This window comes from Neomonachus schauinslandi, chromosome 13 (genome assembly GCF_002201575.2).
Source record: "Neomonachus schauinslandi chromosome 13, ASM220157v2, whole genome shotgun sequence".
NCBI lineage: Eukaryota > Metazoa > Chordata > Mammalia > Carnivora > Phocidae > Neomonachus > Neomonachus schauinslandi.
The window spans coordinates 73,457,519-73,478,896 of NC_058415.1; the positions used below are offsets into that span (position 1 = coordinate 73,457,519).

Consider the following 21,378-nt stretch of genomic DNA (forward strand, 5'->3'; position numbering starts at 1 on the left):
TTATATGATGGCTTTTCCTTGAATGTTCAAAACACTTCATTTGCTGATCCAGAGAGGCTGACAGTGGCTTTGTCTAATAACTCTATCCTGCAAACTATGAATGTGTGATAATATAGCTAAACTCTTTTGTCTAATTTTAATTATAACCAAATAGTTGCATATTTTGAGTCCCGGTTAAGCTTCTGAATTATCGGCTCTGCCCCCTGTTGGGCATTTGGCACTTCGTTATTGTTTAAGTATTAATGGGTTTTATTTCCTCCATAGTTGGCCGTGAAAAATAATTTTTCATTACTAACTTCTGTAGTATGTGTAAAGTAATAGTTAACATTAGTGTATTAGCATGCAATCTGCATATAGTGTATTAACAAAGGTTTTAGGTTTTTCAAGTTTAAATTTTACTATTAGTTCCGTTAAACTTTTTTTTTTTTTTTTTTTGTGGTTGTTCCAAGAGATTCAGAGGTAGCAATCAGGTGAACACATTTCATGTAAGCTTTTGGCAAAACAGTTCCCTTGTGAAATATACATTACTTCATTGTAAGGAGGCAGTTAGCTGAGAAGCATAAACCAAATATAGCATTTCATAATAATAGTGAGAATCAGAGCCACCACTTAAAAGGACACTTCCTGCCTACAGACTTTGCCAGGCATGTTCAGATACTTCATCTAATCCTCCCAGTCTTCTGAGTTAAGTCGTATTCCCTTTTTACAGACAAAATTGAAGCTCAGAGAAGTTAAGTAACTTGCTCAGGGCTACCCTGTCAGTGAGTGTTGGAGCCTGGTCTGTCTGTGTGTCTGTGACCTTAGGAAGAGCTTTCATAGGGATTTACTGAGTATGTTGGCAGCACTGGCCAGACAGAATGACCAGTCCAGCCAGTGTGGCCTGTTTCCCATACAAAGCCAGAGCTTTTTAGCCCCTCTGCCTGTGACCCCTCCCTTGTGATGAGTCTGCATCTCAGTCTGACTTCATGCCAGAGGGGGTCCCGGGACTTCACCACCTCTACCCCATGAACTAGTAAGGCGCCTGTACGGTCACTCAGCAGGAAACTTCGCGTCTTGGGATGGGTGTTTTGTTGTATGGAACTGTCCTAAGCATTGCAGCATGTCTCACCATCCCTGACCTGTAGAGTACTAAAAGCCAGAAGCACAATCCACCCCTTACACTGGAATACCAAAGATGCTTCCAGACATTTCTGCATGCCCCAAGGTTAGAACTACTGAAGGTGAAAATAGAAGACACCCTACTGTTGAGCATATCCTGCCCTACCCCCCAAAAAACTCAAACCTGTATCTTATTTGGATGGTATACTAGCCACTCCAAGAGCCACTCCCCAATTCTATTTGGACTAAAAGGCCCCCATCACTTACTGGCTGGTGAGCTGGAACGAGACAGCAAAACCTGTGGAGCCTCAGGTTCACCTGCAGAATGGGGATGAAGTTTCCTTAACTCAGAGCAGTATGCTCTAGTGCAGCGGCAGGTGTTTCTTCCTGAGCTTCCCCCGGCTCCTCTCCCTCTCCTCATGGCCCAGAGAACATGGGGAGATCATTGCCTAATTTACTTGCCATGATGTTAAGGAGGAAGGATGTGTAAAGAAATGAAGTCAACAGGGAGAGTTTGAGTCCCAGCTTTAGTGTATCTTCGATGGTGCGAATGGGAGGTAGGTGTCAGTCCCCTGGCGGGATACATAGGGTGGCATTCCAGTTTTGTAATGGAGAATTTTCTTCATGTTGGTGCTTAACACCATTTGGTCTTAAGAAACATGAAATATAGGTCTTGGCTATTTTGGAATATTTTGTACATTAAGATCCCTTAAGAATTTATAGAAGCTAGTTCCGTTAAGCACAAAATTTTTAGAACAAATAAAACCAACTCCCGTTTCTGACCTCTGAAAGTTTATTCCACAAATCAAGATCCTTTCATCATTCTGATGGTGTTTTAACCACCGTGGGCCACAGGGCAGTATTAAAACTGGGGAAGCAGAAGGGGTTTTAGACAGTGCAGAGGTAGCAACTTGTAGCCAAACAGCTGAAGCATCTAGTTTGCCTTGGTTCTAAGATTCTGTCTTGTAAAATGAAGACCAGGGTCCCCTGTCTGCATGGCCTGGGATGGAAGCTAAGGCTTTTCCTCTGTCCAGGGCTTCTGCTTTATCTCTCAAGGTCAGACAGAATTCCATTGCCTGGAGGAGGGGAGTTGACTCTACCCAACATCCAGGCTTACTTGAGGCCTCTGCACCTACCTACACCTTTTCTCCAAATCTCAGATTTCTTTTGACTGACTGACCCTGGTTTCTTTTCACCTTTAAACTTTTATATTCTCAACACTCCATAAACCACATACTGACAAGAGGTTGTCTTGTACAAGAAGCAGCCCTCCTTGCTGGTAAAGGCTCTCTGTCACCCATGGATAATCCCACCCTTCTCTTCCCCTAGTTCTGACATAATGTGGGCCAAGTAAGTGGTGGTAGAATGAGTAAGTGCATGAATTCATGAATGCACACCATTTTTTCCTGGGACTGGTGGCAAGACTTCCAAAGAGAACAAAGAAGGTATGCACATTTGCTCACAGAATTGAAGCTCACTTCGCAAAATTTTAGCAACACCTATTAAAAAGAGCAGCTCAAATGTGAACTGAGTTCGAAGCAACTCCACTGAGAAACGCAACTTTCTCTCTGGGCTAGTCGGGCTCCTGGATACCGTGGTTCAGCCCTTTGGCACAATTTGTTCCATAGCCCTATAATCAAAGATCTGCTTCTCTGCCCTTCTTGGCCCCGTGGCTCACACCTAGAGGTCTCTTCACATCTTTTCCCAGCCTTTTAGCTTTCAGAGGTTCTCATCATAGTAGGGATCTGTTTGCAGAAGCAAACACGTGGACTAACTGATAGACTGTAAAAATGAACAATACTACAAAGGAAGACAACCCCAAATGAGGCTGTGCAGTCCCCATCCCCAGCAGCAGTCAAGAAAGGCTTAGATCCAGGGCTCTTGGGTGGCTCAGTCAGTTAAGTGTGTGACTCTCGATTGCTCGGGTCTTGATCACAGGGTTGTGAGTTCAGGTCCCATGTTGGGCTCCACGCTGGGCATGGAGCCTACTTCAAATAATAAGAATTAAAAAAAAAAAAAAAAAATTTTTTTTAAAGGCTTGGTTCCTTGTCCAGAAACAGTGCTCACCCCACACCCCAAAGGAATTGCTTGGTCCAAAAGATGGAGAAGATGAGCAACAGAGTGACACTGAGGATAACAGCCATCAGGTAAGAAAAGATCCGGAACTGAGGGTTGCGGAAACACTCCCTCAGAGAGTAGTGGCTGGGGATGGGAATGGGCAGAGACCTGGTGGTAGGGCCCATGTCCTGGGGGGGCCCCGTTTGGCTCCCAGGCTCAGGGCCTAGGTGCACCGTATAGACCCGGGGCTGGCGCAGGAAGTAGCGGCTCTTGGGCTGGTCCTTGAGACAGAGCTGGTGGCCTTCCAGGATGACGTGGTGGGGCTCCAGGCGAAGCAGGGTGAGCACGGCAGTATCTGTGGGCAAGTCAGTGACCAGCTGCCCAGAGGCCAGCACAGTGGGCTGGCGACAGAGTGGGCACAGCAACTGGCGCCGGGCTGGAGTTACCAGGCTGAGGTGGGCCAGGCACTCCACACAGAAGGAGTGACAACAGTCCAGCACTTTGGGAGTGTGAAATGTGTTGTTGAAGGGGTTCCAGCAGACAGGGCACTCAGGCTCCCGGCCCTGCCGCTCCGCCATCCTCAGATGAGACACCAGGAGGCCTGGCAGGAATGTCCTGGCAGAAGGGGAAAAGGAGCGAAGGGATAACCCGTTGAGCTCCATCCTTGTGCTTGGTCCTAGACTAAGGGTTCTGTGCCTTGTCAAAACATACTGTCACCCACATTTCACAGATGAAAAACTTAGATTCAAAAGATGAAGCAACTTGTTCCAGATCACCAAGTTCCTAAGCTCTAGAGTTAAGTCTGGTGCTCCTGCAGCATCCCCCCTATCAGGGCAAAGGCCTGAGTCACCCCACCATTAATGAACTGGCACTGGAGGGGACTGTACCCCCACTTGGGAAGTGGAAAAAAAAATGCTCCTGCTCCATGTGACTGCCCTTGACTTCTCAGACTCCAGGGAGAGGGAGGGGAGCCCGTCAGTGGTTTGTGCTATAAGGCAAATACCTCCTTCTCTGCTGCCTCAAGTCCCTGACTAATGCAGAGATGGCCTTTGTGAATTCCCTGGTCTCCTCCCATTGGGCTACAGGGCCAACCCTCCAGAGCCCATTTGCCCAGTCTTTGTGCAGGGCACTTCACTGGCTTGGCAAGGCTTTTCTCCTTGACCTAGAAGCTTAGAGAGGCTCTCCTGCCGAGGTCCCCAGGTCAGCCCTTCCAGAACCTCCCAATATTTGGCCTCCCCTGGCTCCTCCTCCCTCCCTTTGTCCCCGGAAACCCCAGGGCACTCACCTGGGCTTCCTTGGTACTAGGGTGGTCAGGCAGACTACCTGAAGGACCCGAGGCTCCAGTCTCTCCCTCTCCTGAATCCACACAGCTTCTCTCCACCAGCCACCAGCCACCAGCCCCGGGGCCTGTCTCCATGGCAGCACACAAAGAGCACCTGGAGCTGCCAGGTGGCCCGGTCTGCAGCCCCTTGAGCACACCTGCCTGCTGCACAGGCCACAGAGCTGCCTGGGTGGCAGGGGGTGGGGAGGTGGGGGACCAGAGTTCCCCCAGGGTGTGGCAAACAACCAACCATGGAAGCCAAACATCTGCAAGATTGTGGGCGGTCTCTTCAAGACCTGGGATCCATGGCCTAGGAAGGTAGGGGTGGCAATTTCCTTTTTCTAGATTGTGGAGGGGTAAGTGAGCCTCTGGGCATCTCTCCTGGGCCCTCATTTCTAAGATGGCTAAAACCTCCTCCTAACACAAAGGGGCGGTCCACCCTGCACTTCAATTGCTGTGAAGTTTTTCTGCTACACAGCCTAAAATCTCTGCACCGCAGACTCAGCAAATTTATTTTTAAGTGACATCTACACCCAGCGTGGGGCTCGAACTCACTACCATGAGATCAAGAGTCACATGGTCCTCTGAGCCAGCCAGGCACCCTCCCTTTCTAATCCTTTAATGTGCCCAAGTAGCTGTAACCACGCAAGTCTTGCTGCCATCTTTGTTCTTAGAACACGGACAATCAACCTGGCAGGCAGTGACCCCTGAGGTCTTAGATGGCCAAAGGTTGGCCATCTCCCCACCCTTGGGGACTTAAAAGAGGGAGTCAGGAAGGAGAGTTCCAGCCCCACTTCCCCTTGTCAACCAGAAACACCTAGCTTTTCTCCTATCGATCACTTGAATTAAGTTGAAGAGCTGCTGAGGGGGGAACAACATGTACCAAAGCCCCAAGGTGAAAAAAGGCTCTGCCAGATTCTGGAAGTGAAAGAAGCCTGAGGTGCAGTGGGTGGGGCTGGAGCAGGAAAGTGGCTCAGGAGCGAGCCAGCGAGGGTGGAGGCAGGCCCTAGAAGCTGGGGAGCAAATCGGGATTGAATTCTAGGGATGGGGGTGGGGCTCATCACCTTTTTTTTTTTTTTTTTAAACATTCCATTTTAAAAGCACCATTTCAGGGGTGCTTGGCTGGCTCAGTCAATAGAGCTAGAGCGGCTCTTGATCTCCGGGTTGTGGGTTCGGGCCCCATGTTGGGTGTAGAGATTGCTTAAAAAATAAAGTCTTTAGGGTGCCTGGGTGGCTCAGTTGGTTAAGCCTGGCGTCCCAGGATTGAGTCCCGCGTCAGGCTTCCTGTTCAGTGGGGAGTCTCCTCCTCCCTGTGACCCCACCCCCTCTCATGCACTCTCTCACTCTCTCAAATAAATAAAATCTTTAATAACAACAACAACACCATTCCAGAGCAGAGAACGACTAAAAAGGACAGAGTGGAAGTAAAAGACCATGAGGGACTTTATTATTAAGGCTGGGATGGTGGTGCTTGACTTAGACAAGGCCGTGGCAGAGAAGATCAAAGGGATGGAATAAAAACCATCTCTGGAGATTAAATCAAAAGCACTTCCCAAAAAGCAGTGAACAACATAGGTTCTGGAACCATGTTGTTGAGGCTCATGACCCCAAATGCACTGCTTATCAGGGCTGTGATCCCAGTTGAATTGCTTAGCCTGTGCCTCAGTGTCTTCTGAAGAGGAAAGTAGTATGTCTGAAGGTAAAGCTCTTAGAGCCTGGCGCCCAGCAAAGACTACATATGAGATGGGCCATTATCCCTGAAAATGGATTTGAGAGACAGGAAAGATCAAAGTTGACCTTGAAGCCATGAGAAAGTTTTCTGCATTGAGCTTTAAGGAGCTCTGAATTCCAGAGTGTGTCCAAAGCAGACCTTGAGTACTTACCAAAAGCCTTGAAAGGTAATAGTCTTGATCCAGCAGTTCCCCCTCTGGGAATCTGTCCCATGGAAATAATCAAGGACCTGTGCAAAGGCTTGATTGTAGGGATGCCCGTAGAAGCGCGGCTCTACCAGTGAAGTATGGAAAACTACATACTCCGTCGACAGTGGGACGTTAATTAAAGACATTCTACTCCAACCACATGAAGAGACATTCTGCAGCCTTTAAAATGATGTGATAAGGGGCACCTGGGTGACACGGTTGAATGTCCAGCTCTTGATTTTGGCTCAGTTCATGGTCAGGAGATTGAGCCCTGCGTCAGGCTCCTCGCTCAGCAGGGAATCTGCTTGAGATTCTCTCTCCTTCTTCCTCTGCCCCTCCCCCTCCCTCTCTCTCAAATAAATAAATAAATCTTTTTCTAAAATGATGTGCTAAAACATCTATTAATATGGAAATATGTTTGTGATATGCAATTAAGTAAAAAGAACCAGTAATAAAACCATATCATGATATTATTCAATTATCCTACATATGTGTGCCATGGAAAAAATGTCTGGAAAAGCAAACACCAAAATGTCAACAGTGGTTATCTCTGGGAGTAAGATTATAGGTGGATTTTGTTTGTTTGTTTGTTTTAAATTCTCTTGTCTGAAAATCCTCTAACTTTACTGTAGTCCAATAAACTTGTTTTACTGCCCTTAAAGACCTCCCTCTCCCCGCCAAAAGCAGACCTCACATTTTCTGAAGTTCCATGGCCGAAGCTCGGGCCCCATGTTGGGTGTAGAGATTGCTTAAAAAATAAAATCTAAAGGGCCCCGTTCAGGAGGAGGAATAATCATTCTTGCCTCAGCACCTGGGCCCTTATCTGCTGGGATCCCCATAGACATCGACTGCTGTTTCCGGTGCAGCAGGGCAGAGTCCATTCTCTCCAGGAGAGACTCTGACCACGTACCTCCCTCCACCACTCACCCCCCACGCTGTCGCAGCTGCAGTAAGTCCTAGACACCACCCCAAAGGTATCACCTTTGTCTGTGACCAAGTCAGCCAAATATTGTCCATAGCATCACCCCAAAGTTTTTACCCTCGAGAGAGATGAAGAACTAGCATTTTTTTAAAAAGATGTATTTATTTGAGAGGGAGAGTGAGCAGGGGGGAGGGGCAGAGGGAGAGGCAGAGAGAGTCCCAAGCAGACTCCACACTGAGTACGGAGCCCGACACGGGGCTCGATCCCATGACCCTGAGATCATGACCTGAGCTGAAACCAAAATCCAGTGGCTCAACTGACTGAGCCCAGGCGCCCCAAGAGCTAGCATTTTTATAGGACTTCACAGTTTACCAAAGGGCCCCCCTCCTGGCTAGGATCTAAAGTGAGGCAACTCACATCTACATTTGATGATTGCCTTTTACAATTTTTTCCCATCTGCATAAGGCCATTTGTTTTTTGTTTTTTGTGTCCAGTTATTTATTGTGGTTGTTGTTGTTGTTTTTAAGTAATCTGCACACCCAGTGTGGGGCTTGAACTCACAACCCTGAGATCAAGAGTCACATGCTCTACCAACTGAGCCAGTCAGGTGCCCCAAGGCCATTTGATTCCTTAAAACCACCCCGTGAAGGAAGCAGGATAGGGAGTTGAAAGTATGCAGGCTTTGGAACCAGACTTATTTGCTGTGTGGTCTTAGATAAATGGCTTATCATTTTTCTTTGTAAAATAGGCTAATAATCCCCCACCTTAGAGGCTTGCTGTGAGGAAGGGATAGTATCTGTAACATGCCCTGCAGAGCACAGCAGGTGCTTAGTACACGGTTGGCATGATAGTTTTATACCCATTTTATAGATGGGGACGTCGAGGCTCAGCATGTGAAGTGGCTTGCTTAAGGCTTCACAGCTAACGAACTGCTAAGCTTGAAAACTGGTCCCAGGAGCCCTGCCTCCCAGGCCAGTGTTCATGCTGGCTGACAGCAGTGCCCCTCAGGACTCTGGGGTTCTGTGTCCCATCCATCCCCCCATGACCCTCTGTGGCTCCTTACCTGCTTCCTCAGAGTCTCCTCCTCCAGTCCGCAGGGTGGCCATGCGGCATGTGCTCTGTGCTCTAACTCCTTTGGCCTGGTTTCCAGGCAGTTGTGGGTGGGTCTTATTTGCATGGGTCTTATTTGCATGGGTCTTCTGGCCGCTCCTCGCCACAGCTCTATTGCAGGTTTTTCTCTTCCTTCTGATGACTTTGGGCAGTCTATGCTCACGGGGAACAGCCCAGGAGCTCTGGTTTCCTCTTCCTCCTGTGAGTCACTCTTGCTTGTTCTCGAAGGGGGTCAAAGTCTCTCATCCTTGCAGACCTCGGTTCGGTATTCAGTTGGTTTCCTGCTATGTCTGACTGCACCACTTTGACTCACGCCCAGCCTTACTTTGATGGAAGGCTGGGCATCTCTGAAGCCACTTCTGGCCCTCAACCTAGTTAGCTCCTTCCCTACTGTGAGCCCCCACAACCAAAATACAAAGGGCTCTTGCAAAATATTAAGAAAAAGGCAAATTGTCCAACAGAAAAACAATCGGGAGAGTTATTTAAGCATAAGCGTGAAGAGCCTGGGTCAATCAAGTCAGACTTTGGGGTCAGAGTCAAGTCCTTGCTCAGAATCCAGACTCTACTCATTGATTAGTGATGGAGATGAGCAAATTGACTTCTCTAAGCCTCGGTTCCCTCCCCTGAAAATTGGCATCATAATTTTATCTACTTGATCTGATTAAATGAAATAGCACTTGTAGAGATCACAGCACCGTGCCTGGTACACGATAGCACGCAGTAAATGTTAACTATGACTATTACGATGATATGATCAAGCAAATCACCAAAAAGAAAAGAAGTACAAACAGAACATATACGTAATTGCTCAACTTCATTTATGATTAGAGAAACTCAAATTTGAATAAGACACTGATTCTTTTCTTTTTTTTTTAATTATTTGACAGAGAGAAAGCACGAGCAGGGGGAGCGGGAGAGGGAGAAGCAGGCTCCCCGCTGAACAAGCAGCCCTATGCAGGACTGGATCCCAGGACCCTGGGATCATGACCTGAACCGAAGGCAGATGCTTAACCATCTGAGCCACCCAGGAGCCCAAGACACTGATTTTTAAAGACATTTCTTTTAGGGGCACCTGAGTGGCTCAGTTGGTTGGGCATCTGACTCCTGCTTTTGGCTCAGGTGATCATCTCAGGGTTGTGGGATCCAGCCCCGCATCTGCGCATCGGGCTCGCTGGGCGGAGTCTGCTTGGGATTCTCTCTCTCCCTCTCCCATCCCACCCCCACACCACTCACACATATGCACTCTCTAAATAAATAAAGACACTTATTTTGATACTTGTCAGTCTGATAGGCAAAAAAACCGCCACTATTACTAAAAGTAATAATGGCAGTTTTCTGTGTGCTTTACTAAATGCTTCTGATCTATTACAGTGAATGCTCCCAACAATCCCAGGAAGTGCAGTGCCTAGCATAATATGGAATACTGAAAATCAGTGACTTTTCCTTCCTCTTTCCCAGATAAGGAATCCGAAGCTCAAAGCAAATAAGGGATTTATTTGCCCTCTCCCCAAAGTGTGTCTATACGGCCCATTTTCTTTCTTTTTTTTTTTTTTTAAAGATTTTATTTATTTGACAGAGAGAGCACAAGCAGAAGGAGAGAGAGGGAGAAGCAGGCTCCCTGCTGAGCAAGGAGCCCAACGTGGGACTCGATCCCAGAACCCTGGGATCATGACCTGAGCCGAAGGCAGACGCTTAACCAACTGAGCCACCCCAGCACCCCAGCCACCTTGGTAAATTAATCAAACCTAAGGAGTGGGTCGTGGGGACCTTTGATCTAGAGGCAGTTGATCGGACGTACAGGAGACAACCTGGACTTGTGATCGGTGTCTGAAGTGTGTGTGGTGGTGGTGCTGGGGATGTCTTGTGGGACTGAGCACTTAACCTGTGGGATCTGGTGCTATCTCCAACGAGGTAGTGTCAGAATTGAGTTACTTGGTGGTAGTGAAAGATACACACGCACTGGAATTGGGCTCACAATCAGAATGTGCTTGTATCTTTTGGTTAAGTGAGGATGTTCATTGAAGTTTTAAGCCAAAAAAAAAAAAGATTGAAACAACTATAAGAGCCCAGCTATGGCACATCAATTAAGTGGAAAACTACCTAATCATTTAAAATGATGTTGCAGAACTTTTATTGACTTGAGAAAATGACTGCAACATATTGTAAATGGACAAGGGAAAGCAGTTTACAAAATGGGGTGTGTCGTGTGAGCCAGATTTTGTAAAGCAACATTTATACATAAAGACTGAAAGACCACGAGGCAAAACGTTGCATCTCTGGGTGATAAGCTTGCTGGTATTGTCATTTTCTTTTCATTTATATTATTCTAAATTTTTATCAATGAATATGTATTGTGAACTTTCATAATAGGAAAATTCACTTGGAAAGTCAGTCAGTGTGAGCTTTCTGTGGAACTTTTGAGTTCAGGAAATCCAGAACTCAAAAAGAAAAGCAGGGAGGGCATGTAAGTAATCAGAGTGTTGCAAGCATTGAAATAAAAATGAAATAAACCCTGGCCCTTTTCCGGGTCACGGATTGTTTAGTGAGCAAATGCATTATCACAACGTCTCCGGGTGGTCAAGGCTAGGGAGTACTTTGCAAACAGTGGAAAATTTTTTCGGGAAGATACCCAGGAGAGATAGTGAGGCATCTCAGGAATTTGAGTTGAACTAATTTAGTTCATGCTTGGGGGGGATGAGGTCAGCCAACCGGAAAAGCACCTCATCTAAGCAGTACCTGGGAGCCGGGTGAGTGAGGAGTCATGAGACTTGGTGGAGCCCAGCCAAGGTGTGGAGTGGAGGCCCCGGGCGGCATGAACCCATCTGGGAAGGAAGAGGCAGCAGAAGACAGTAGAAGGGCAGTGGAGGATGGAGAAAAGGCAGGTTTTAGCCAGGTAATGATCAGTGTTTGGCAAGGGCAAGAGGCACCTCTCCCTGGGGGGCACCACATTGTCATTACTCAGAGCCTTGCCTCAGGCCTGTCCAGAGTTGAGAACAGTCCCATCGGCAAAGGCATCACCTGCAGATTGTTCGGAATGCTGAGTCCACACCTACTATGTCGTAATTTGCGTTTTTACAAGATCCTTAGGAGATTCAGGGACATGTGAAAGTATGAAGAGTCCGAATTTAGGAGAAATATCCCCAATATATGCTCCTTGGCTCATCCTGATTACATGCATGATTCATTACGTTCAGCTTCATGAAGACTTCGCAAGGATGTGAGGCCAGGAGGAAAATGTCCTGGACAGACAGGGCTGGATGAATCCCTACCTGTGAACAGGCATTCCCCTGCTTCTGCCTTAGGCAGCATCTGAATCTGTTTTATAAGGTCACAATCCCTTATACAAAACCCTGTGGCCAGATGTGTTTCAGAATTCAGACTTTTTCTTTTTCTTTTTTTTTAAGGATTTTATTTATTTATTTGACAGAGAGAAACACAGAAAGAGAGGGAACACAGCAGGGAGCGGGGGGAGGGAGAAGCAGGCCCCTCGCAGAGCAGGGAGCCTGATGTGGGGCTCAATCCAGGACCCTGGGACCATGACCTGAGCCGAAGGCAGACGCTTAACGCCTGAGCCACCCAGGCGCCCCTAGAATTCAGACTTTTTCATATTTTAGGACCGTGATATGGGGCATTTACCAATATATTAAGTAACTCTCCCAGTGGGATCTGAGGTAGTACCCTGGGATCAAATGCTTTAATATTCTGCAATTTATTTTTTATTTTTTTTTAAAGATTTTATTTATTTTTCAACAGAGAGAGAGAGACAGCAAGAGAGGGAACACAAGCAGGGGAGTGGGAGAGGGAGAAGCAGGCTTCCCGCAGAGCAGGGAGCCCGATGTGGGGCTCGATCCCAGGACCTGGAATCATGACCTGAGCTGAAGGCAGATGCTTAACGACTGAGCCACCCAGGTGCCCTAATATTCTGCAATTTATTATACCAAAATATTAAACATGATAAGGCCAGGTCAATTTTGGTGCCAAATTTAATGAAAAAACTTTGTCTTCAGAGGGCAGGGATTTTATTTATTTTTTTAAAATCTTTTATTTAGTTATTTTTTTTAAGTAGGCTCCATGCCCAATGCTTGAACTCACAACCCTGAGATCAGAGTCACGTGCTCTACCAACGGAGCCAGCCACATGCCCTCAGGGTGCAGGGATTTTAAAGAATCATGGATAAGCATTATGAACTATATTATTATTTTACATTTAGAATGTACCAAGCAGTTAGAAACACTGAATGGTACCATCTCCCAGTTCTAGTTAACCCCAGACTTAGCAGGAACTACAAGATCTAGCAATTCTTTCAACTATAAAGTAGTCCCCATACTTCCTCTCATCAAGCAGGTCACACCTGGCGTGGTGATTCCCAGAACCCACGGGGTTCTGTGAAGAGCAGTTGGATTTTGGTGAAGTGAAGAGTTGATCCCAGCTAACATCGAGGTGAAATGTCAGAGCGGCGGCGGGAACCCAGGGCCACCAAGTCCCCGCCCTGTGCTTTCCTCCCCCTGCGGACAGTGTGCAAGGTGAGCATGCACTCCTGGGCACTTTCCTCCCCTGAGTCCCCACGGAGGAGACAGGCTCCGGCTGAAGGATGAGAATAACACATTCCACCTGCTGTGTGTACAAACACGCAACTGAGATTGGACCGTTCTTTCCCCAGCTGGGCTGTGATGACACATCTCATCTTTCCACCCGCCAGACTTTCAGCCACGTCAGGGTGGTGCTAATTGGTCCTTAGAAAGTCCTTGGTGTGAGTCAAGTCCTTGCACTTGTTCTGAAGCCTTTCTCCAGGTAAGCCCTGCCAGGAAGACAGAGGCAAAAAAGAGTTTGCTGGAGGCTCTTGGTACAGCAAAGGTCCAAGGAGTTTCTAGGAAAGTCTCAAAGGCCAGAAGAGAAGGCTCCTGGGCCAGAGTCCATCTCTGCTCTTGGGATGATGCTCTGCTGAAACTGGCGGAGGGACCCTCATGGGCTTTCGAGTATCAAAATCAGGAAACCAGGGGCGCCTGGCTGGCTCAGTCGGTAGAGCACGCAACTCTTGATCTTGGGGTTGTAAGTTCGAGCCCCACGTTGGGTATAGGGATTATTCAAAAATATTTTTAAAAAACCGGGAGGGGCGCCTGGGTGGCTCAGTCGGCTAAGCATCTGAGCCACCCAGGCGCCCCTAAATAAACCTTTAAAAAAAATCAGGAAACCAGAGGCCTCCCTTGTCTCTGGGGTTGCAGGCATCATTTCTGCTTGTCCTTGGGCCCCACGGTCTCTCACTCTCGTCTGTGCTGCAGTCTGTGTCTGTGCTGTTTCCCTTCTCTTGGGGGGTTTATTCTTTAACTCTTTATGTAATACGTGTCCAGTGTAGGAAAAGGAGGAAACTGAGATGAACGTAATCATCCTGACACTTGGGAACAAAGCGAGGCGCTATTCTAGGGGCTCTGCCTGAATCCTGTACCATTCCCGATGACAGCCCTGTGGGGCGGTGCTATTATTGTATCATTCCTGTTCTACAGATGAAGGCACAAGACACAGAGAGAGGAAGTCACTTGCCCCAGGAGCTGGGCAAAGAGGTGGCAGCCTGGGATTTGAACCAGGCAGTGTGGTGTCAGGAGTCCACACCCTTAACCACCACGCCTCTTCATAAGTATTTTATTTTTTTATTTTTTAAAAGATTTTATTTATTTGAGACACAGCGAGAGAGGGAGTACAAGCAGGGGAAGCAGCAGGCAAAAGGAGAAGCAGGCTCCCCGCTGAGCAGGGAGCCCAATGCAGGACTCGATCCCAGGACCCTGGGATCATGACCTGAGCCGAAGGCAGACGCTTAATGACTAAGCCACCCAGGCACCCCTTTATAAATATTTTTAATGTAAATTTTTTCTTTATTATAAATATATGTGATACTCAAAATCTTTGGTGGCCTTTCTCCCATTTATCATCTTTCGACATCATAAAATAGTCTTCTACAACCTTTCCTTCAAAATGGAAGTAGTCCTGCTTTTTGGTTGTAAAAGTGATAAAGGAAATAAATTTACGTATTTCCTTGTCTGTGCATAAAGTGTCTGTGCAGGGTTACACCAGATGCTGGTAACACTGCTTACCTCCGGAGGGAGCCAGATGGAAGGCAGACACGGATGAGAGGGAGGTGTTTTATCGTATAAATTTCTTTTTTTTTTTTTTAATATTTTATTTATTTATTTGACAGAGAGCACAAGTAGGCAGAGTGGCAGGCAGAGGGAGAGGGAGAAGCAGGCTCTCCGCTGAGCAGGGAGCTGGACGTGGGACTCGATTCCAGGACCCTGGGATCACGACCCGAGCCGAAGGCGGCTGCTTAACTGACGGAGCCACCCAGGCGCCCCTATCGTATAAATTTCTGCACTCTTGATTGAACTTGCGAATGTAGTGCCTATTTCCAAAAATAAGTAAGTTTTAAAAATAAGACTGATTCATTCTCATTGCCCCCCCCAAAAAAAAAAAAATCAAACAATATAGAAAGGCATAAAGTAGGAAATAAATTCATCTTTAAAAAACTCAAGACCCAGAGATAACACTGCTAACATTTTTGCTCTATTTTTTCCAGACCTTTATGGATGAAAATACAGACACATGCAGATTGATTTTTACCAAAATGGGACGACGCTGTGTGGTGCTGTTCTGTTACCTGTGTTTTTCCCTTAGGGCAAATCATGGACCACATTCCATGCAGCCTCATTTTAAATGTCTGCATGGTTTTTAAGTCATGTGAAGTTGGCCAGTTTCCAAAAGATTATTTCTGGCTGAACTGAGAGAGTCCAGCATCTGGACATACGTGCTAGCTGACACCAATTCCTATCACCCCAAACCTGGGCTTTTTAATTTGCTGTGTTCCAGACCCTGGAGAGATCACATCTGGGAAAGGACTGGACCTACTTTCTGTTTGTGATGTTTAAACGATGTCACTTACTCCATAGGTACAAGTACTTCCTACCTGCCCCTGCCCCTCGGCCTTCATGCCCCCCACCGCTGAGACACCAGTGAAAGTAGAGGGCTCTGGCGGGAAGAACCAGTTGGCATGTCCAAGGACCTGCGTTCCCACCTGGGCTGTGCCGCATGCTGTGTGCTCTTGGGCAAGTCCCTTTCCTTCTCTGCAGGACAAAGGTAATAACCTCCACGCTGCCCATTTCACAGTGTTATTTCATTGGAAGACTCTGATGAAGTTACGATTGCAAAAGTAGTATGTAAGATCTAGAACACTGTATACATACAAGCTTCTATTATGAAACTGTGGCCTCTGAACCGGAGCTGTCGAGAAGAAATGTAGACATCAAAACCAGTTGGTCCAGCTTCTTCCTAACGCTGGCTAGTGGAGCTAACACTCCTGTGCTAAGGAGCTAACACACCTTCCAACATTGTACACACTCATCTTTCAAACCAAGGGTTGCAAAGTATAAGAACACAGTGTGGCAAGGGTATGGAACGACTGAGACTCTGCCAGCGCCCCACACAGTGGGTGGGAATGGGAACTGAAACCACCTTTTTGAAGAAGAGCTGGTATCTACTCAAGCAGGTTACCCTGGGGCCCAGAAAGGCCTCTGCTAGTTACATAATGCACATATATGCATGCCGGCATTCACCAAATGACAGTGTTAGAATGTTTGAAGCAGCCCTATTCGTAAGAGCCCCAAACTAGCAACCACCCTTATGCCCATCCATAGTTAATGGATGAATTGTAACATTGGCACACGTTCGAATGCTGTCCAGCAATGAGCAGGAGAGGTCGTCAACGACATAGGACAGGGTGGCTCCATCCCACAAACATGCTGAGCGAAAGAAGCCTGAGCCAGAATAAGAGCACAGGACTTGTTTTACTTAGATCTATTGCTGCATAACAGACTACCCCAAAACTTAGTGTCTTCAAGCACCAATTTGCTATTTTTCATGATGGCATGGGACAGCTGTGCAGTTTCTCTTCTGATTTCATCTGCGGCGGCGTTCAGCTGTGCGTTTGGCAGGCTGCAAAGGTTCAAGGTGACCTTCATCACACACCTGGCGGTGCTCAGCTCTTCTACACGTGGCCCGGGTCACTCCCTGACATGCAGTAGCTTTCCAAGACAGTCCAAGTGAAGTCATAGTCCTGCTGAGGCCCCACCTACAAGTTCACAGCATTTGTTTCTCTGCATTTATTTATTTATTTTTAAGATTTTATTTGAGGGTGCCTGGGTGGCTCAGTTGGTTAAGCGACTGCCTTCGGCTCAGGTCATGGTCCTGGAGTCCCTGGATCGAGTCCCACATCGGGCTCCCTGCTCGGCAGGGAGTCTGCTTCTCCCTCTGACCCTCCCCCCTCTCATGTGCTCTCTCTCATTCTCTCTCACACAAATAAATAAATAAAATCTTTTAAAAAAAAAAAAGATTTCATTTGAGAGAGCAAGTGTGAGTGGGGGGTGGGGAAGGGCAGAAGGAGAGAGAGAATCTCAAGCAGACTCCACGATGAGCATGGAGCCCAACATGGGGCTTGATCTCACGACGCTGAGATCAAGACCTGAGCTGAAATCAAGAGTCGGATGCTTAACTGACTGAGCCACCCAGGCACCTCTGTTCCTCTGCATTTATATTGGTCAAACTAAGTCAAAGTGCAGATTCAAAGGGTGGGAAAATAGGCCAGACCTAGTGATGAGAAATCACCTTGCAAAGGGCCACACATATAGGGAGGGGAGAAATTTATGGCCCTGTTTCCCATGTGCCACAGTACAGTATGATTCCATGTATGTAAAGCAGAAAAGCAGACAAAATCAATTTATGCTGTTATAGATTCCTTAGCAGCTAGGCCTCTAGGGGAAGATGAGGGAGACCATCCAGGCTCTGGGATGTATTACACCTCCTCATCTAGGTTCTGGTTACTAGAGTGTGTTCAGCTTATGGAAAATCAGCAAGCTCTAAACTTAAGGCATCTGAAATTGTTTATGATTGCAATAGTTGAATGAAAAGTAAAAATATATACAGTGGCTTAAAAAGAATGACATTCAGGGGTGCGTGGTTGGCTCAGTTGGTTGGGTGTCTGCCTTTGGCTCAGGTCATGATTGCGGGGTCCTGGGATTGAGCCTTGGTGGGGCTTCCTGCTCAGTGGGAAGTCTGCTTGTCCCTCTCCCTCTGCCCCTCCCCCTGCTTGTGCTCGAGCGCTCTCAAATAAATAAAATCTTTAATAAAAAAAAAAATAAAGTTCATTTCTCTTTCAGGTCACAGTCTAGCTGGTCAGCATTTCACGGTAATTCGGGGCTCCTCTCTTGCTGTTCCATCATCTTGTCCTTATCTGAATAGCTGAAGCTGTTACTTGCAGTCTGAGTTCCAGCTAGTGGGAAGGGACCCACAGGGCTAATCCCAGACAAACACTTCCTTTGGAGCTAATAAAGGAGAAGTTACACACATCACTTCCACTCACAATCCACTGACAAGAATTTATGCTCATAGCCGTGCCTAGCTGGGAATGGAGGCTTACGGGGGCAGCCTGGGCCAAGAGGTGCCAACTTCAGGAAACAGCCAGCACTCTGCTGCATTTTTCACGATGAAGCTTTTCTTCACTCATTCTGTTTTCACAAGGCTACCCAGAAATAGCTAAGTTCCTTTTTCACAGTGTTAAAAGATTAAAAACACCAAATGACCTGAGTTCTATACTTGTAATTCCTGTGTCAAAGTCAAGGCTGTTACAGACTGGAAACATGTCTCTTGATACCAGTGTTGAAAACATTAAATTTCTGCTGCGGCCAAATGGAAGATCCAGAAGTATTTCTTTAGTGACTGTGAACTCAAAACTCCAGGGGAAGTTTCTTTTATAATCATTGCTCAGATGTTAAGTGATAATCACTGAATTCTATTCCTGGAACCAATATTGCACTGGATGTTAACTAGAATTTAAATTTAAAAAAATTTTTTTAAATCATGGTTCAGGAAGATAGTGATAATGGGGACTTGTCTGATACTTTTGTGCTACCAGTGATATCCACTGTATCACAATACTTTAATAGCTCCTAGCTATTTTATTTTTTAAAGTTTTTTTTAAAAGATTTTATTGATTTATTTGAGAGAAAACAGAGAGAGCACAAGAGAGGGGCAGAGGGAGAAGGAGAAGCAGACCCCCCACTGAGCAGGGAGCCCGATGCGGGATTCGATCCCAGGAGCCCCGGGATCATGACCTGTGCTGAAGGCAGATGCTCAACTGACTGAGTCACCCAGGTGCCCCTATTTTTTAAAGTCTTAGTTATTTAAGTAATCTCTGCACCCCGTGTGGGACTCAAACTCATGACCCTGTGATCAAGTCACATGCTCTTCTGACTGAGCCAGCCAGGTGCCCCAGCTGGTAGTATTTTCAAGAAAACAGTATTTTGAATACAAATTGGGACTTAAATTATAGATAGTCTAGATTATGTGTGAAGAATAGCACTCAAAATTGTATCTTTTCCGGATCATTTTTAACCTTCAGTAAAAACAAAGATCCTCTTGTAAGATAGTTTCAGCTACCAAAAAAAAAAAAAAAGGTGTTAATAATCATGACTCATTTTCCTGAAATATATATATATATATACATATATATATATACATGTATATATATATATGTATATATATATATATTTTTTTTTTTTAGGTAATTTCTACACCCAGTGTAGGGCTTGAACTCACAACCCCAAGATCAAGAGTTGCACACTCCACCAACTGAGCCAGCCAGGTGCCCCTCCTGAAATAAACATATTTAACTTATATAAGGAAATACATAAATTTCTTCAAATTTTAAATATATAATTGGCCAGATTCCAAGGGATTATATATTTTCCTAAAAAAAGGTCAACTGCCTTTGGAAAATTCCTTTATATGATTTTACAGGGGCATTCTCTAAAATGAAGTGTTCAATGAATGTCCAATGAGCAAATTAATGCATTTTAGTAGCTTGTATCTTATGTGCTGAGAGTACCTGATTAGGGCACGTAAAACTGAAAATGCACAGATAGGGAATTTTTACATCAAACAAATGTGTAGAGTTTAAGGAAATAATTTATTGTTAATAGAACCCTGCTAATTCATTCGATTTTCTCACATGTACATTCCCTCCGTTCCCTTTCTTTGGGACCCCCTCCCAACCCACTCCCTTGGATTTTCTGACTTACCGCCGGCCTTCTTTCTAGAAGGGTCAGCTGTAGCACTAACAGTTCAGGATATGCTAGGATTTTCCCTGAGATATCTGTGTACTGTTCCTGGGCACCTGGCCAGGAGGATCTCCTTGGAACCAAAAAGTTAATAATGGTCTAGAAAATACACAGTGTCATGGTCTATGAATTTCTAAAATGAACTTTGTGACATCATGCAAAGACAAAGGAGTGGAAAGGAAAGTATTCTGGCTTTGATTTGGGCAGTCCCCAGTTCAAATCTCAGTTTTTCCTCCTCATTAGTACAGTGGTATCCCTGCCTGTCAAATCTCCGTTCTTCCCCTTCCTACCTCCGTGTGTAACCTGGGGCAAAGGACTGAGTGTCCCTGGGCCTCAGCCGCCGGCTCTGTGACACGGGAGTAATGAGGCCTGTAGTGAGAATAAGCATATTCAGCAAGCTGCAGGTGCTCAGGAAAGTAGCTCCTCTCCCACTACCCCCTTGTCCTCCCAGAGCTCAAAGATCTGTAACCTAAGGAATCAAAGGGAAGCCAAACAAGGACTGAAGCTTTACAAGTAAGATCTAAGGAGAACGGGTGAAGGGATGTGCTTAGTGAGGGAAAGAAGAGTGTTTAGTCCAGACAGAGAACAATAAATAACTATGGCCACCCTCTGTAAGCACCCGCTACCTTGCTTGGCATTTAATACAGTTTTACCCGGTCCTCGGGACAGCACTGTGAGGAACGTACGATTTAGTTAGTGAGGAAACTGAGATTTTATAACACCCAAGATCATTCAGCTGAGTGCAGAAGTGGAGATTCAAACTCAGATCCTCCCACGGGGAAGCCAGCCCTATAAGAAGCAGGAGGGACACAAAGACAATGGCTGTAAGTCACTGGTATCAGGGACAGGCAGGGACCAGAGAAGACAAGCGCAGTCTTTCTTTGTCTCGGACTCCGTTCCTTTATGTGGGGGCTCTCCTGAAGGCAGGAGGGACTCTACCTTCCCGGAAGGAAAATGGGCTTGTGAGCGCCATGCTGGGAATGGATCTCCGGGGGCCACACAGGCTGGCCTGAGCACCGAGTCCCTCCTTACCGAGGGGGACTCAGTGGCTGGCCTACAGTTGAGTCCATCCCTCTGTTCTATGTTCTTTTTTTTTTTTTTTAAGATTTTATTTATTTATTTTAGAGAGAATCTCCAGCAGACTCCCTGCTGAGCATGGAGCATGACATGGGGCTTGATCCCATCACCCCAAGATCATGAATCAAGCTGAAATCGAAGAGTCGGACGCTCAGCTGCCTGAGCCACCCAGGCGCCCCTCTATATTCTACTGCTGTTGCAGACTCTCCTTCACCTCACACTGGTCATCCCTAAGAGTTTATATAAAATGAAATAAAAATATTAAAATGTACAAATTTTTTTAGCCTTCATTTCTGGAAACTCTCCATTTCTTTGTGCACAGAACAGGTCAGACAGCTAGGATTCGGGGCAAGGCTCTGCAGTCGTCAGCCTTTTCAAGCCACCTGGGGTCTAATTTTCATGCCGCCTGAGCACTGGTCTCGGACCCGCCACCTGCACTCTGCTGCTCTTCCGAGTGGAAGCCCAGACTTCTTCACCTTGCTGAGGAGCATGGTGAGCTGGAGCTGAATGTCATGTCTACAACCCATGTCCTCTACGGAGCTGCGCTCCCCTCTCCGTCTGGGTAACTGTGAGGCCACCTGAACGGTGTCTCTCCCCCTGCGGCTTTTCCTTCTGTGGAGACATAGAATAGGTCAGTCTGATACACTCCACCCCGTGTTCCGACTCACAGACAGAGGCCTATCATGTTTCTAAACGGCACCTGGGCTTAAATTGGCT

At 46.5% G+C, this 21,378-nt stretch overlaps 1 protein-coding gene across 1 annotated transcript; it reads right to left on the minus strand.

Annotated features, from left to right (window-relative positions):
- Nucleotides 1–3,161: 3,161 nt before the first annotated feature.
- On the minus strand, nt 3,162–3,734 carry RNF183 (ring finger protein 183). The gene has a single exon (XM_021691767.1). It carries the CDS (start codon nt 3,732–3,734, stop codon nt 3,162–3,164), a length of 573 nt encoding a protein of 190 aa, XP_021547442.1.
- Between the last annotated feature and the right edge of the window lie 17,644 nt (nt 3,735–21,378).